The sequence below is a fragment of the Manacus vitellinus genome, unplaced genomic scaffold (assembly GCF_001715985.3).
Source record: "Manacus vitellinus isolate BGI_N305 unplaced genomic scaffold, ASM171598v3 scaffold_15_pilon, whole genome shotgun sequence".
Taxonomy (NCBI): domain Eukaryota; kingdom Metazoa; phylum Chordata; class Aves; order Passeriformes; family Pipridae; genus Manacus; species Manacus vitellinus.
Window position 1 is genome coordinate 16,831,719 of NW_021939122.1, and position 15,673 is coordinate 16,847,391.

At 39.3% G+C, this 15,673-nt stretch overlaps 1 protein-coding gene across 8 annotated transcripts in view; it reads right to left on the reverse strand.

Annotated features, from left to right (window-relative positions):
- Positions 1-15,673, reverse strand: part of ABLIM1 (actin binding LIM protein 1) — a 146,325-nt gene that overhangs the window by 23,779 nt on the left and 106,873 nt on the right. For all 8 annotated transcript variants that reach the window (XM_025894798.2, XM_025894800.1, XM_025894797.1 and 5 more), the window contains 4 exons: positions 9,550-9,627; positions 7,362-7,517; positions 2,633-2,668; positions 1,221-1,350 (listed from right to left, as the gene is read on the reverse strand). In XM_025894798.2, coding sequence (XP_025750583.1) covers positions 1,221-1,350; positions 2,633-2,668; positions 7,362-7,517; positions 9,550-9,627 — 400 coding nt within the window. The remainder of the gene's footprint in view (positions 1-1,220; positions 1,351-2,632; positions 2,669-7,361; positions 7,518-9,549; positions 9,628-15,673) is intronic.

Here is a 15,673-nt window from a genome sequence, read left to right on the forward strand (position 1 = left end):
TTCATATCTCTGATACAACTGATATAAATGGAAAAACCCCCTCAGAACTGTCAGAATCAAGAGACAGAAGTTTGCAGCTTTTTCATGCTTTCAAGTCTCTTTCAGTTTCAGTTGTAACGTCATCTTAAAACACAGTCATGTTGTCAGCACCAAGTATCAGACACAATTTGCTTCTGTCCCACCTCCCCTGGGTCCCGTAAATAAGGCATTCACTGACAGACACAATTGGCTGCTTTCAGCCCACCCCCACTAGGAAATGGCTACAGCATTCAAGTTCCACAGTGGTGGCTCTATTATAAATCTTTAATTTTAAAAATGCAGCTCCTATTGCATATGGGCTTTTGGCATCCCAACTGTTCAGCTGTAATCACCAAGGAAGATGAAACCGTGCGATTGTATCACTTAATTTAAAAACAGATTACAAAGATTTAATTCATTACCATACACAATAAAATCAGTCTTGAAGAGTCTTCAATGAATAGCATTTAGCAATACATTTTTACGCTGTTTGGGTGTGGATGAATAGTTCATTTTTATGTCTAGCTTTTATATACACAACCAGTAATTTTGAATGCACTGGGAACCTGAACGACCTGTACATTTTCTAGATTGCACACAGAACTTGCACATCACTGCTAAACCAGAAAATGAAGTCTGTGTTTTCAAGTGTTCCCAGGCAATTGCCTATGGCTTTAATTAAGAAAGATACCTTGTGAACCATGAGTACATGCTTTAAAAAATGACTAGCAATTTGGAACATATGGGTGTTTTGCTGCTGAATATGAGATTCTATGGTGGCACCAAGCTTTAAATGAATTTTTTAGAAGGGAGTAAACCTACATTACTGACTTCTGCATAGTCAAGCCATAATTTTTGCTTCCAATATATGATACTTTTTCCAAATTCCAGAATGAAGTTTGTGATTCACTGCTGCAAATTTTTGCTTGCTTTCAGAAACATACAAATATTTTAAAAATAATTGATTGGAAACGAAACCAGAAGATACATATTTATCACATAAGCAACACTCATAGCCTAGTGCAAAAGACTACGACAGTCAAGAACAAAAAAACAGGTAGAAAAATGAGATATTAAAATACGCAACAATTTTTCAATCCTGAATTTTCACTCCTAAAAGAAACAAGTGCTTCACTGCACCACTAAGTGGCATAATAAAGAAACAATAGTTTTACACATACTTCTAATGCAGTTGCCCTTACCAGGTCTGTGGAAATGCTGAGGGGAGCGTGACATGGTGGGTGTGTAGCTGTGACGACTGTACCCTGGAGAATTGATGGAGCCCTGACTAGTAGACCTGTGAATCATGCGATCCCGGACATCCTGGTAACCCTGCAGAACAGAAGCATTCACTAATAAATGTAAATGCACATTACACACCTTTAGCAGCACTTAATTTCCACAGATCTGAAGGCATCAGCAGAAGCTACTGAAATAGCAGTATCCCTTAAACTTTCAACCTACTTCATTATTACTGTTCTCCAGTGATCTGTTCCAAAGAGTTCAATCCATTTTTATAGTGAAGGACAAAGTTGATTCTTGAACGGTTCCAACTCCACCTGTACTTTCTGTTAAATTCTATATAATCCTAGATTTGCCCACATTCCCTGACTCCACAAGGGAAGCTACAGACAGAATATATCTATCCTGCCATGTCCTGCACAAGACATATGAGCTTGCCTTCAGCTGGTTAACCTGGCAGCAAGAATTCAAAAGCTACAGCACAGAGTCTGCCTAAATTTACCATGTGTCACAACTAGCTACATCAATAGGAATTTACTATCCAAATTAGATTCCCCTTGTATCAGAAAACATGACACCTTCTCATATAGCAAAATTCAATTTACTTGGTTTCCTGGGGAAAAAAGCCAACAAAAGAAAGAAACAAAAAAAAACAAAACTCAAAACAAACCCACCCTCCAAAACCCCCACAAAGCAAACCAAACTAGGACAAAAGGGAAAGGACTGATGTTAATGCATGAAGATTTACAAGAAATTTTATAGTCACTTTTTAAACACATAGAAATCAGTACAACTTTTAAGTTGCAAAAAAGCAACACTCTCCACCCTCAAAATGATAATGCATAAGCAATAGTATCTATTGTATCTTGACAAATTACTTCCCAAATGTTTCATGTATTAATTTCATTTTATTATGATATTCAAATTAACTCCTATGCAAAAACAAACCAAACCATAGTTCTGTTTTCTTCAAGACAAAACTGCAAATGTTTCAATGTAGCAAACATGAGTTATCATTTAGTTGCTTAGAGTAGCATTTTATCTCATGTAAATCATCCAGCTCTCAGGATCGGAATCCGCCTGTGCCACAGGAAGGAGGAATGTACCAGAAGTGACGCCTGCTGGACAAAGGGCTCTGCTTTACAAACAACAATAGAGGAGGAGTGGCTGCTTCATGTTTTGTACAATCTGTCAATAAGAGCTTAAGTTTCCTTCTTAGAAATAATTTTTGTTAAGTTTCAATATTAGAAAACATGTCTATGTGGCAAACAGAGAGGAATCAGACTGATAACAAAACCAACACCCGGATTTGCTCAACTGAATAACTGTAATGACAGTAAGAGACTGCCCCCAAAGGTTCCACCAGACTTACTTCTGCAGAAGGGGTAGGTGATAATGTCCTTGGAGACTGCAAAGACATAAAACATAAGGTTATGAAATATCATTGCATGCACTGGGCCAGAAAATGGTAATCTAAACATCGCTGCAGATACTCTGATATATGGCAATGTAAAGTGGCAATGCAGAAATTACTGAGGCCATTCCATCACCAGAATTTGCTTTTTCCACATTGCTCAGGAACTGGTCCATAAATCACTGAAGTTTAAAGTTTCTGGGAGAATCTTTATATGGGTGATTAATTCAGTCAAGTATCATGCAAGATCATCTTAGCCATCTAATCACTGTGGTAATTAAAACATAGCTGTGAAGATCAAAATCAGAAAGAGTTATTAATTTAATAACCATGCCTGTTATGAAGAAATCTTTAAAATGGAAATCAAAAGTAAATAAACTTAACTCAGAGTTTTGCATGGAAAATCAAAATACAGAATATCTTTCAGGATGAAGCATGTTTTTCCTCCAGCGCACACACTGGCAAAAATGTGCTTCTCCCCAAGGCCTTACATTTCATACTCATGCAAAGGAGCACGTAGTTGTCATCAACATTTCTTTGATATGACCTCCTTTAAATCTCTGTGTTCCTCCATGGTTATGTAAGAACAGACAGGAATTACAAGCAAGTGTATTGAAAGAACTGCACAAAGGCCAGTGGGCAGAAATATGCACAATATTATGAAAAGTTTCTATAACACAGATAGGGAAACTGAGGCAAGAAATACCTTTAGAAATGAGACATATGATTATGCATACATTGATGGTATGAACAAGAATAAAGGCCATGTATAATTACCAGTTATGTGCCCTTTAATCACCAGACAATTTGGAGCTGGAAGATGAGGACTTAATTATTTTCTTTGTGCACAAAACTTCAATATTATTTGTCATAATAAACTGGGCAAGCGATTATGCTTTTAAATAAGACCATAATTATTACAGAATTATATAGTTTTAAGATAGTATCTCAGAAGCAAAACTGCAGATTCTGGTCTAACTACTACAATAATGTACAACAGCAGTAGTGTAAAGCATATGCAGAACTTCTGGTATTAAATATCCAGCTATATATTTTGCCTTGAGAGACCATTAAATCTCACAGAGCTGGTGACACTGGGAATGCAAAGTATCCAAACAAAGGAGCTACATTTTTTTATTGGATACAAAACATCTCCTTTTGAGCAATTTTCCATAAAGTTTTTAAAGACTGCTTTTGATACTTTCAGTCAAAGCCTTGAATGTCTTCTACATTCTTATTTTCCTAATTCTTATAATCTAACAACAGCAGCTCTAAAAGCTTTGCTCTACATGAAACCTATCATACACAGTGCTTTGGACCATCATTCTCCACAGAAACCAAGAGCTAATCTAAAACTCTTAATATGAATCAAAAAAGCACATGTTGTGAGGTGCATTCCCACATTTATCTACTAGTAACTCATGTGTTACTCTAAATAAACAAATTTCCATCACCTGCTGTGGTTACCTAGATGCTAAGGTGATGGCTACAGTAAAAGGTAGTCACAGGAATCTAAGACTGGGAAGGCAGCCCAGAAAGTAGCCTGCTGAATCCATGTATTTTTTCCTTTCATATATTTTTACTCCCTCACTACCTGACATCATCTCGTTGCTTTTTGGGAAATGGAACCACACTCCACAGCCAAGTTACTGTTTATCATGCACAGGTGAGCTGTCATATCTCAAACTCTGAGGCTGCCAAGGAATGTTTGGTTCAGGGTTTATGAAGTCTTTTAAAACCTAGTGTATTGCAGAGTCTACACTATAATCAGTTTGAAATACATCGTGCAGACAGCTGAGAAAAGCAGCTCTTTTCCAGAACAGTAAACCAGTGGAAATACAGAGTGACAACTCCAGATAGGGAAGAGAAAGAAGAGGAAGGGGAATGGGAAGCGGAAAAAGACCCATTCCGACCAAAGACACAGTGAAACCCCTACAGCAACAGGCCCAATGCCCTATTGCTTTGAGATCTGAGGGTCTGCTCTAATACCTGAAGTTGCACAGGTCATTTTGTGCTCTGGGAAGTTTCTACAAACTGTATAGGTGTCCTTCTGTAACAGAGGTTCTCACTGATGCCATTTTAACTGTGTTTTAATTGAACTACCAGGTGGGATGCCTTCTCCATTTTGAAGCATCTATCACATTAGAAAAAACTTTTTCTCATTTTATGACAGCTTGTTTACTGAAAGCTGTTACAGACATTCAGTGCTTTCAATAGACAGAATACATGAAATAAAGGACACGGAGCTAAAATGTTCCTTCTCTCTGTCTCTCTGTCTCTCTCTCCACATATATATGTGTGTGTATATATATACATATATACGCAACAAAGATCAGAGCTGAGAAAAGACTTCAGTACTCATCAGGTCGCTGCTCACAGGGCAGAATGGCAGGACCTGAAGAACTGAGTATCTGACGGTTTCTGGAAACATTATCACTCCGTTAGTGGCCAGCCTCGCTAGCAAAGATTAATTTGCAAATTTCGTTCGTGTCTTTTAATCTCGTGCACGCTCGGAGCTCACCCGCGAGGGGGAGCTGTGGGAGAGCGCTGCCTCCCGAGCTCCACAAACATCGGGATTCTCCTGGAAAAGGGACCACGAGTGGGAAACCTGGCAGAGCATTTCCCTGCCATTGCAGTGAGGATGACAGTCTCATGCTGTGTTTTCGCACTTTCTGTGGCTAAAGTATGTCATTGTTTTGTAGCTCATTCCTTATAATTAGGGTTTGTCTCCATCCCTGGATCAACTTTGGTGCCTCTTGCACATTTCCCTTGTACACACAGAAATCTTTCTTAGCTGAGACTGGTGATTTTTTTTTTTTTTTATCATGGTGAGGGGCACTTCTAGTGTAGAATAAACTCAGGGTCCCCTTTTATTTAACACCACCACACACCCCCCCCTTTGCAAAGAGAATGCAGGTTAAATCACTCAGTCTGCAAATCCCTGCCATGACTAAACATGTCACCTCCTTTGCTTTTTAAAGATGATGGTGACTGATGTACCAAGACTGTTGTCACTCGACTATCACAACACAAACACAAGGTAAGGGACCACTCCACCCCAATGGGCTTGGGTTCTGATTAGGGCAAGGGAAGGGAGGAGAAACAGATACAAAGAGGTGAGATAACTTGCCCAAGGTGACAGAAGTCAGCAGTAGCATTGTGTGAAAAACCCAGTTCTTCTGTTTCCAGAACAAATTTCTGTACTCACTAGAAATTAACTGAATTTAATGCTGGTGAAAATATGATACAAGGATATGGTACCCCAAAGGCTTTTGCTTATTCCCAGAACAAGCATAAAGGCAGACAACTTACACCATACTGCTTTATCAGCTTCCAACATACTGCTTTGTCAGTAAGGAGCTTCCCTTTAAGGATGAACAAATAGTTCACCTTCTCTGGTGAAATTAGTTCTTCCTCTGTGACTAACAAGAGACTTGTGTTTGTAGTGGGTTTTGTGGAATGGGTCAGGCCTGTGGGAATTGGTCAGAGGTCACCAATGGTGACCACTCAGTGGTTTTGAATCAGGTGCCAGCTGGATACACTACCAACATAAATCGGAGGGGGGAAATTCTGTAATGTTCTGACCCATTAATCTCTTTATTTTATTCCTAAGCTGAATAGTCTCTTGAATTTTCAACTCATGTTATTATTTAAGAAGCTAACCCTATAAAACATTAAAGGACAAAGGAGAAAAACTGAGGGAGCTCTGACCTGCTGGTGGGCAGAACACTGCTAAGAAAGCAGATTATCAGTCACACTGATCTGGGCATCTACAGACCATTGGTGCTTGAATGATTTACTGTAATTCTTTTCTCCTCAGCTCAAATTCATACTCAATTCAGTTACAATCAGTAAAGTCACTGAGACTGCAAGGAGGTAAATCCATTTCCATGTCCATTTAGATTTGCATTCAGGAAGTCTGATTTACAGAAAGATGGTATTACATGACAAAACCTGCTTCACAGTCTGCACTGGAATCATGTAAATAGTAACTGCAGCTATGGAAATTCACCTGAGAAAACTGGGGACCCTACAGTCTGAAAGATACTTTTAAATACAAATTTAAGAAAATAGAGATACTTTTTCTTATCATTGCATGATACAGGAATCCTTACTAAATATCAGCAGTTTAAAATGTGAGGCAGGTATTTCTGTAACACAACTAACCCGCTTTCCCAGGTGGAAGAGCACTTCATCCTAACCCAGTTCAGATTTTATCCAGAATGTCTGGCAAAGTGCTCCGGCAATATATTTCCCTTCAGTATGTGTGAGATAAAGTGTCGTGCTGCTCTTAAGTCCTGCTTCTGCCATAGAATATCATGGTATTCCTCACGTTGTGTCGTGAATATCAGTGCTCCCCAGCACAATGTGAGGCTTTTGCCCCACGTTCTGGACTTTGCTGTACCCAAAGACTAGGATATCCATGAGAGTTATGAGGATTCACACAGAGACAGCCTGCAAGCCTCCCCCCTGCCATTCCTCTGCCAGTGGCTGGTGTTGATTTGGTGTCCAATTGTGCAGTTTCACACACGAGGCATCATCATGAGTGTTCCCATAAACCCCAGACAAAACAGACAAAAAGCACTGTGAACAGCAGCAGCAACAGCATCTAGGAGTGTCAATTAGAAGCGAAGCAGGCTCTGTATATAAAGCACACAGCGGAATGAGTTGCTTGTTGGTTCATTACCTCTCCAAGACTCTGTCTCTCCTGTCTGTCCTCGTAGGCGGAAGTGTAGAATGGCTCATAAGTAATTAGGTCTGGACGTTCAATGTCATAAATAGCCTTGACTTTGGGAATGGCTGCTAAATCCTTGTAATCAAGGATTTCATTGTCTACTTTTGCCTGAAGGTCAAAGACAGAAGATAAATTAACTTACACAAGTGCACTGGCAATTTCTGTTTTACACAATTTATGATTTTGTGTATTTGTTGTCACACTGTTTCTATGGAAAACTCTTTTTGGCGCTCTACATGCAGAGTGAATGCTTCTTGTTCTTCTCCAGCAGGCCTCCTCTGCAACAGTTCACATGTTTTCTTGGTTTAGGGAAGAAAGAACATGGCATAGATAGTTCTATATACAAAAGTTTCTTATCCCCAGTAGTGAGCTGAAAACTTCAGCTCTGCAAATGATTCATTTTTTGGCCTCAGGCAAGTATTGTCACCTTTCTGCTCTTGTTTTCCCACATGTAAAATGGTGATAACATCGATTTAGTTTGCAGATTACAGAGATTACAAGGGGATTCCATGCTGAAGACCACAGACAGGTATTCAACTTATAGCTGTGCACACAAGAGGAAACAGAACTTATTAAAAGGAAATAAAAAGACAAGGAGGACTGTGAGGACTGGGTATCCAAAATCCCAAATGAAATTATTAAATTGCACTCATCACTCATCCTATACCCAAGCTTCTGACTAAGACATCCACTGCTGACCAACTGCATGGTACTGGCATCAACTATTTTTTCCACTAAGACTGCAAGGAACTCTTGACTAGTTAAAAAATGGAAGTAGGAAATCAGTTCCAAAGTCAGATACATACACTAGAAGGAGCTAGAAAGAGGCCTTATATTTAGTTTAGAGAGCTAATATCTTTCCCTATAAAAAGATTTCTAAAAAATATCATCATACATTTTTACCTACCTTACAAAAGAAGGATACTCAAATTGTTTTTCAACACTTCTACTAGATATTTTATTTATTCATAGTGGGTTGCATAACAAAACTCACACTCAATTCTGTTCTTTCTGAGTACTAGAGCCTAGAATTTTCAGATTGACATGCATTTGCCTTTCCAAGTTCTCTAACAACCACTGGTCTTTGTGGTTCTTAAGCAGTGCCATAAACTAGAAACAGTTTTTCATAGAGAAACAAGGTTTGAAATAGCTGGGAAATTCACTGTCTAAAAAATAGCCTCAAATCTGTTTAGCTTTTACTTACCAGATATAAACCAACACCTTAAACAAATGTAACCATAAAATATGTAGGTAAATTAACATATGTTATTTCTGTAGTATTTCTACCACAGTCTGTTAATGAAACACAAATATGTCTGGATATTCTTAATCCAAAATAAATAAGCCACCATGTTGCCCTACAGACTGATTTTGAGCAGCAGTTCAATTTCATAAACGCTACAGTTTATGAAGTTGATATTACCAGCAGAATGGCAGTTCTCCAGGACATGCTCTGTGTTTTGATACCTGCAGTGTGAACATCTTTTACACATCAGCTAATTTTGGTGGTTGTTGAAATGCACAGAAGAACCAGAGTTGAACTCAAACTCGGGACTTGAGATTTGTAATTTTGGTGATTTTTCTGCATTATTATACATGCCACTGATACATTTCTGTGTCTTACATTACATTTTCACCCATATAGTTTCAAGGTTATCTATAAAATCAGTGATTCAGCATTATGGTTAGTTACATTTTTGACCTTAAATTCAAAACACCCTTCTTTTCACAACCAAAACATCCGACTTCTGAAACAGAAGGTATTGGATCAATCAGGCTTCTTTCAGTGTAGCTGACCCTCCTCCTGACATCCTGCAAGTGCAGACAGCAGATCTCTCAAAAACTGTGTATCAAAGTGCACAGATCTCCTCACATAACCCTTACAAAGCCAAATGACCCATCTGCCTTCTGTCCCCCTTCACATCATGGAGTGACTTCAAGAGATTTACTGTATCTTTTCAAGGGAAATGTGACCTGGAAAAGGCCTACTCTGCCCTCGAAGTCCTACAATTATAAAAGCTACATGGAGAAATAATGATTTCACCTCTAGAATAAATGCACTGGCATCAGTGTAACAGTGATTCATTTCAGTGTGAGTATCTCATGGGCGAGCAGCCTATTCCTCAGAAGGAATACTTACATAGATAGTGTGGCCTGGAGAGCCAGGTATACTGGAACCTGGTCTGGAATAAATGCTTTCTGATGACGTTCTTGTAGGCTGAAAAACAAAAAGTAACTTTTGAAAGCAACCTGAAGCCATCAACATTGGTAATTTTGAGTTTAAATGAAGAAATCTGCACACATCTTGAAATTAACTGAATTTAGGAAAAAATGTCAACACAAATGCAAGCATTCTGGCAAATTTCACAATCTTGTGAGGCAAGTGGGCTTTTTTTATTTTTTTTTGGTAGGGGAAGGAGTGCTGTGAGAGGGGAAAGAGGTTTTCTAAATCAAACAATGTAAAAGACTAGACTGACAATAATAAAGAACGAAATCAAACAACACCTGCCAGAGACACTGCAGGAGCCAAAGTACCATCCAGGATAGTCCTGCTGGTCATTTTAGCAAAACGTTAGTTCACAAACCACTAGAGGTATCAGCAGTTCAGCAGACAAAACTGTTGTGAGGAGCACAGCACATACATTATCACTTTCCAGGTGTTCAATCAATGGATTTCCATTATGAATACAGAACTGAATGCAGTCCTTCTAAGTAGAAGGACCTGAAATCCTTTGCTTGGATCTGTTCCCTATATCTGCAGCACCATCAGGGTGCAGCAGGGAAGTCAAACTGTTGTTTGAAATTCCATGATTCCTCATACTGCAAAAGTCATGATGTTTAATGACAACATCTGAAATTCATGAGAACAGTCCCACCCCTACAGAGCAAGTGCTATTATGTTTAGTAGATTTTCCAACACTTTGTCAGATCTAAACAGACACTGATGCCCTGGGGGAAGTTTTGTGAGAGGAGAAAACTTATCACCGAGATGAGGGGATCCTGAAAACCTGATAAATTTGAAAAACATCTATTTGATCAAAAGTCACTCTGGCTATTGTGGCAACTACTCCTAAACTTGGCACACAGCAGACACACAAAGGTAGTCAACCATATCCCACTTGCAACTGAGAAACCATAAACAATTTTTGCTTCCTAAGTGGCTGCAAAGAACCAAATCCCATCGAAAAGCAGCGCATCAGAAGATGACTCTGATGACATCAGTGCACTGGGATACTTCAAAGTCACTTGAAATTAAACCCTGGTAAACAGTCCTCACCTCATCAGCTTGTGACATTGAACTAAGGGACCTCCAGGCACACACTGAAGAGAAACAAGGCTTGACAACCTGGCTCACTGATTTTATATAGGAAATACTGGAGTGAACACAAAAAGGCTACCGGATCTTTCTTATCTCTAAGCGTACATTTCCTGAAAGGATTTTTCAATTGACCTCAGAGACTTTCTACTTTTAATTTCATAGCCAGGAAATCTATTGGAACCATCCATATATGGAATGTTGAAGACTGATTGTGGATCAGACAGCAGGCTTTCTCTGACTTCATTTGTGGAAATGAAATCACCACACTCAGGGAGCACCAGAGGAATAAAAGGCTTTGAGTATGTGCCACCAAAACCCGTGAAGATTAAGATCAAACAGAAAGCAGATGTGGCTGTGGACTGATAAAGTCACAAATACTCTCCAGAGCACATCTGAGAACACTTTCTCAGCTGGACCTTTACATGTTTCTTTTCTCTCTGTAGCTGCAAATTCCTACATCTCAAAAGGGAACAGAAGTTCTTCAGCTGCCCTTAAGCTCCTCCCATGATGCAATCAAACAAAAAAATCCAACAACAACCACTTGTTTCATGGAAATGTTACAAGAATTAAGCTGGAAAATCTGGCTGGTGTTGGGAAACACTTTACTCCCCCTTCCATTCTTCCATTTCACTCTGTTTGAGTGGAGACACATGTAGCATTTTGCTGCAGTTGCTATGGAAAACAATTGTTTTCATTACAACAGAGGGAACAGTATTAAGTACTTGAGGTACTGTTAGGGGTGTCTCTGTTACCTTTGGCTTTTGGCAGACATACTTTAAGAGTTTTGTCTGCTCAATTCTCCATGCTGTAGGAAAACAAGTCTTAGAGGCAGTTATGGCTTCTTCCCATTTGGCAGGCCCTTTGGATCTTTTGTAATTGCTTCAAAAAACGAGAAATTCTCAGCCCTCAGCCCACCTCCTTAGTCTCACCTCAGTGTCCCTGCTAAAAATCTTTTCATTTAAGGAAAATTCACTTGCATTTATCACTTCAGTGAATTTATTAAAAAAAGTTAAGACATCTTAAGAAGATAGTTTCAGCCATATCCTGTTAACAGCTTTCTTAGGTGCTCTTAACCCTGGAGTATAGGAGCAGTTGTCAGATGGACCTGCATGTTGTCGCACCTGTTCCTCATTTCCTCACTGTGTTTCTGCTCCAAGTTCCTCATTACCATCCCATTAATAAGGCCATGAGCCAGATATGACACCCTTTAAACCAGTTTTCTATTTTATATAATTCTTTCTGTGTACATCAATTTTACCTTCCATCTTCTGCAAAGCTCCACACAGCCTGGGCAGGATGCCATCCTGCCATCCACTGCCTGAGCACACGCTGCTCCTTTCCTGAGGAGCTGAATCCAAGCAGACCTGGAACTCTGAGGTTCCTCTCTTAGCTCCCAGTCCTGTATCTTGCTTACATTTATAACATACCCTCAAAGACAGTGCATGAAAAAGGACTTCTACATCTACACTCACCCTTCCTGCCTCACTTTGCCCTATTTCTTGTTTTGAATTACACAGGCTGTTTCCATCACAGATGGCTGTTTCCTACTCTGCTGCTTCCCATATGGAATGGGAATCCTTCACAGCTTTTGCACTTTCCCCTAAAGACAACTGCATTGCACTTAAAAACATTTATGCTGCTTGCCTTAACAAACATACACTAAAGATTCCTTGATAAAAGCTGTTCCTCTGGCATTATTTTAGTTGCTATGGTTGGCTCCCCTCCTAAGAGACCTGTAATAGCCCCTGACTGAAAATCTGTGACCGGGTATGGCTTTTATTAAATTGAACATTACATTTTCATCAGCATTTGAGAATCCCTGACCCTGTGTAACACCACTGTGACTTTTTACATTAAACAGCTGGCAAGAGACACGCTGGAGGTCAAGTTGTGTGTTGATGTAACTGCAGTAGGGTGTAAATTCCACCGTAGAGAGGAGCTGATCAGAGCACAGGTAAATAACAGGAATAGTGGCTAGCCCTTATGTAACCTTTAACACTGGAGATGTGGAGATAACATGTGAGCTTGTCTTGCACACATTAGTGGAAAAAAACAGGTAAAGAAGAAGGAAACAATCTTTATTATGAACACAATAATTTAGAGGTATTTACTTCCATCACAGTAGCCTTCACTTGTTCTACACTCCCAGCAACTAAACCAGTTAAGCTGCCTTACTCCTTCTACAAACAGATCTGGAACATTTTTTGTATCATTGTTCTTTTTCTTGAAGGAAACAAAGTAGAGCTTTTCATAATGCCACCTTTGTGCAGAGAAATTTCAAGAAAAATTCTATTAAGAACTAATCTTTAATTTTTCTTTTCTTGTGGTACATGGCCTTTCTCCACTTTTTCTGACAGTAGAAGAGTCATCACTTTTTTTCTTTCATCTTCCACGCAAATGGATGCAACAGTAGTAAATATATCAATATGGGATGTCTGTACCAAATACAGAAACTCTATGAAGTATATGAAAAAAAAACAATAGAAATTCAGTCAACAAAAAGTCATGCATGTCATTAAAGGAGCCAAAGGAAAAAAACAGATCACGAAGCATCTAAAGTATCTACAAGACTACTCAGTATTTTCCACTTTATCATAGAGTTCTTATTTTTATTTTTGTTCTTCATTTCATGCATTTGACTTCAATGCAGAAGTTCTTTACCAGTTTGATTTGCAGACTGGCAGAGGTAATACCAACTGTCATGCTCATCCTCTTATGCTCACTGTGAATTGAGTGCCCAATTATCATATCACCCATGCATATGCCCCAAATTGATAAACTTGATATTTTAATATTGGACTGCAAAGCTTAAGATGTTCGTCTGCATTTACCTCTGTTTGTCATGTCATCATGCATGGTGCACCATGTAAATAACTTCTAAAAAAAAAAAAGAAAAATAAAGAATCGAGCCTAGAGCCACTCACATCATCCAAATGCTGCTACAATGTGGTGGCTCTGGCATTCTAAAGTACAGATGTTCAGCATCATGCTCTATAAAAACTTACAGGTGCAGGCAACCAGATCAAAACTGATCCCAAGAACATCTGGTCAAGTGGATGCACTACTGCTTAACAAAGGCATCGTCCCCATTTACAGTACCTGCCTTAATTTTTTGATAGAGTTCATTATGCAAGGCGGTGATAATAGCTGCAGAAGAATGAATATGTTTTCACTTAATAACACTTAACATTATAGCTTCAGCAAATTCTCTAAACCTCAGAAGCTACTTTAAGTGAAGCATGTTTGTAAATAAGCTATTAGAAGTTTAGGATGGAATATCTTCTATTTGGCTGACACGACTTTGCAACACCCAGGGATTTGGGATTTCTCAGTACAACACTTGTTACTCTGACTACCTGCTTCATCAATTGCAAGGTTTTGTAGTTATTTAGGACTTGGAACCAGAGTTCGCAAAACATAGGCTTCCTACAGATTTCAGTAATTTCCAGTGGCTGTGTACAAGACCAAGAAAGCCCCTCAGTGTCAGAGCATTCACTGCGCCTGTCTGCTCTTTAACTGTACCCTCCTCCTTACAAGGGTGAATCCTTCAAATGCATGCATTTCTTATTTCTCTGCACTATATATGCATCAAGACAAAACCAGTGAAGGGGTTTAGTTCAAACTCACACAAACACAGATATTAATATGTTACAACTAATTCTTCTTTCCGCTTTAGGCACTAACGCCAGAGAGGAGAATGAATTTTCAGCACTTAATCACTGCAGGTATGTTGGTACCAAACAAACTTTTACAAGACTACTCATGCAAACTTAGCCTTCATCAAGAGTCAGTTAAGAACAAGACAGGAAAGAACAAGAAAATAAAGTGGGAAGTCCAGAACATAATGAATTCAACACAAGCTTCTCAGGAAATTCACAGGCTTTCACCCTACCATTTTCAAACTACAATCTTCATGTAGATTCAAACCTTTGGCCCACCTTTATAGTAACAGCAATGATACTATCTTTGTGTCTACTCTGCAGAACACTTGAGGCCAAATTATGCCTTGAGTTACACTTTGTAGAATCCACACATAAATCTAAACAGAATTTAGTACTGCCCAAATTTACACAAGAGGATATTCATCTGACCCTAAGCTATTTGTATCCCACACAGTCTACAAAGCAAGGAAGAGAACATTCCTTTATTTTGACGTGGGCTGCCCCTATTTTGCCTTGCATATTTTTCTAATACGTTGGATAGGATTTGGTCTTTTAATCCTAAGGCTCCTGGATTTCAGCACTGGAAACTCAGGCTCGTGCATGCTAAGCTGAATGCAAAAACCACTACACTAGCCTAAAAGATGAGTGAAATGGTCCCACAGTTTGCTGTTCTTAGACTCCAACATTCAATTCCATAAAGCCTAGGACTGAAGAGACATTGCTCTCTTAAGAGCACGGATAACATGGGCTGTATTTTCCTGATACACAGATCTGTAGCTAGCAGAGAGTAATATTCAAGAGTAGTTAAGTGACTAAACTACTGGGCAGGACAGAGAGTACAGGGTTTGCATTAACCCCCATTTAATCAGAGTATTGGATCCAACCACCTAAGAGCATCCTGCAGACTGGATCTATCACACACATCCTGCCCTGGCTGACATGTGACCACATCTACTTTGCAATTAGAGATGTGAAGGCCACATGAACTGACACAATGGAAATCCAGTGGCATGGACTCTCTCAGCCTGTCTGCCCACTGCCAGCCTGTGCTAAGTCCATACCAGAGCATTCTGACTTCATCACCAGGTGAAAACTACCTCAGGCACACCTGCATGCAGCACAGCCACACGTCCCCTACAGCAGACACACCTAATAAATAAGCACTGCCCTGAAGGAGAAGAAATGGAAGTGGGTGGTGTCTGTAAGTGCAAAGCAAACACAACGAAGTCTGAAAGTAGAAAGCTATTCCAGAATCAAGAGGACAGAGAAGACCTTGCAACTGA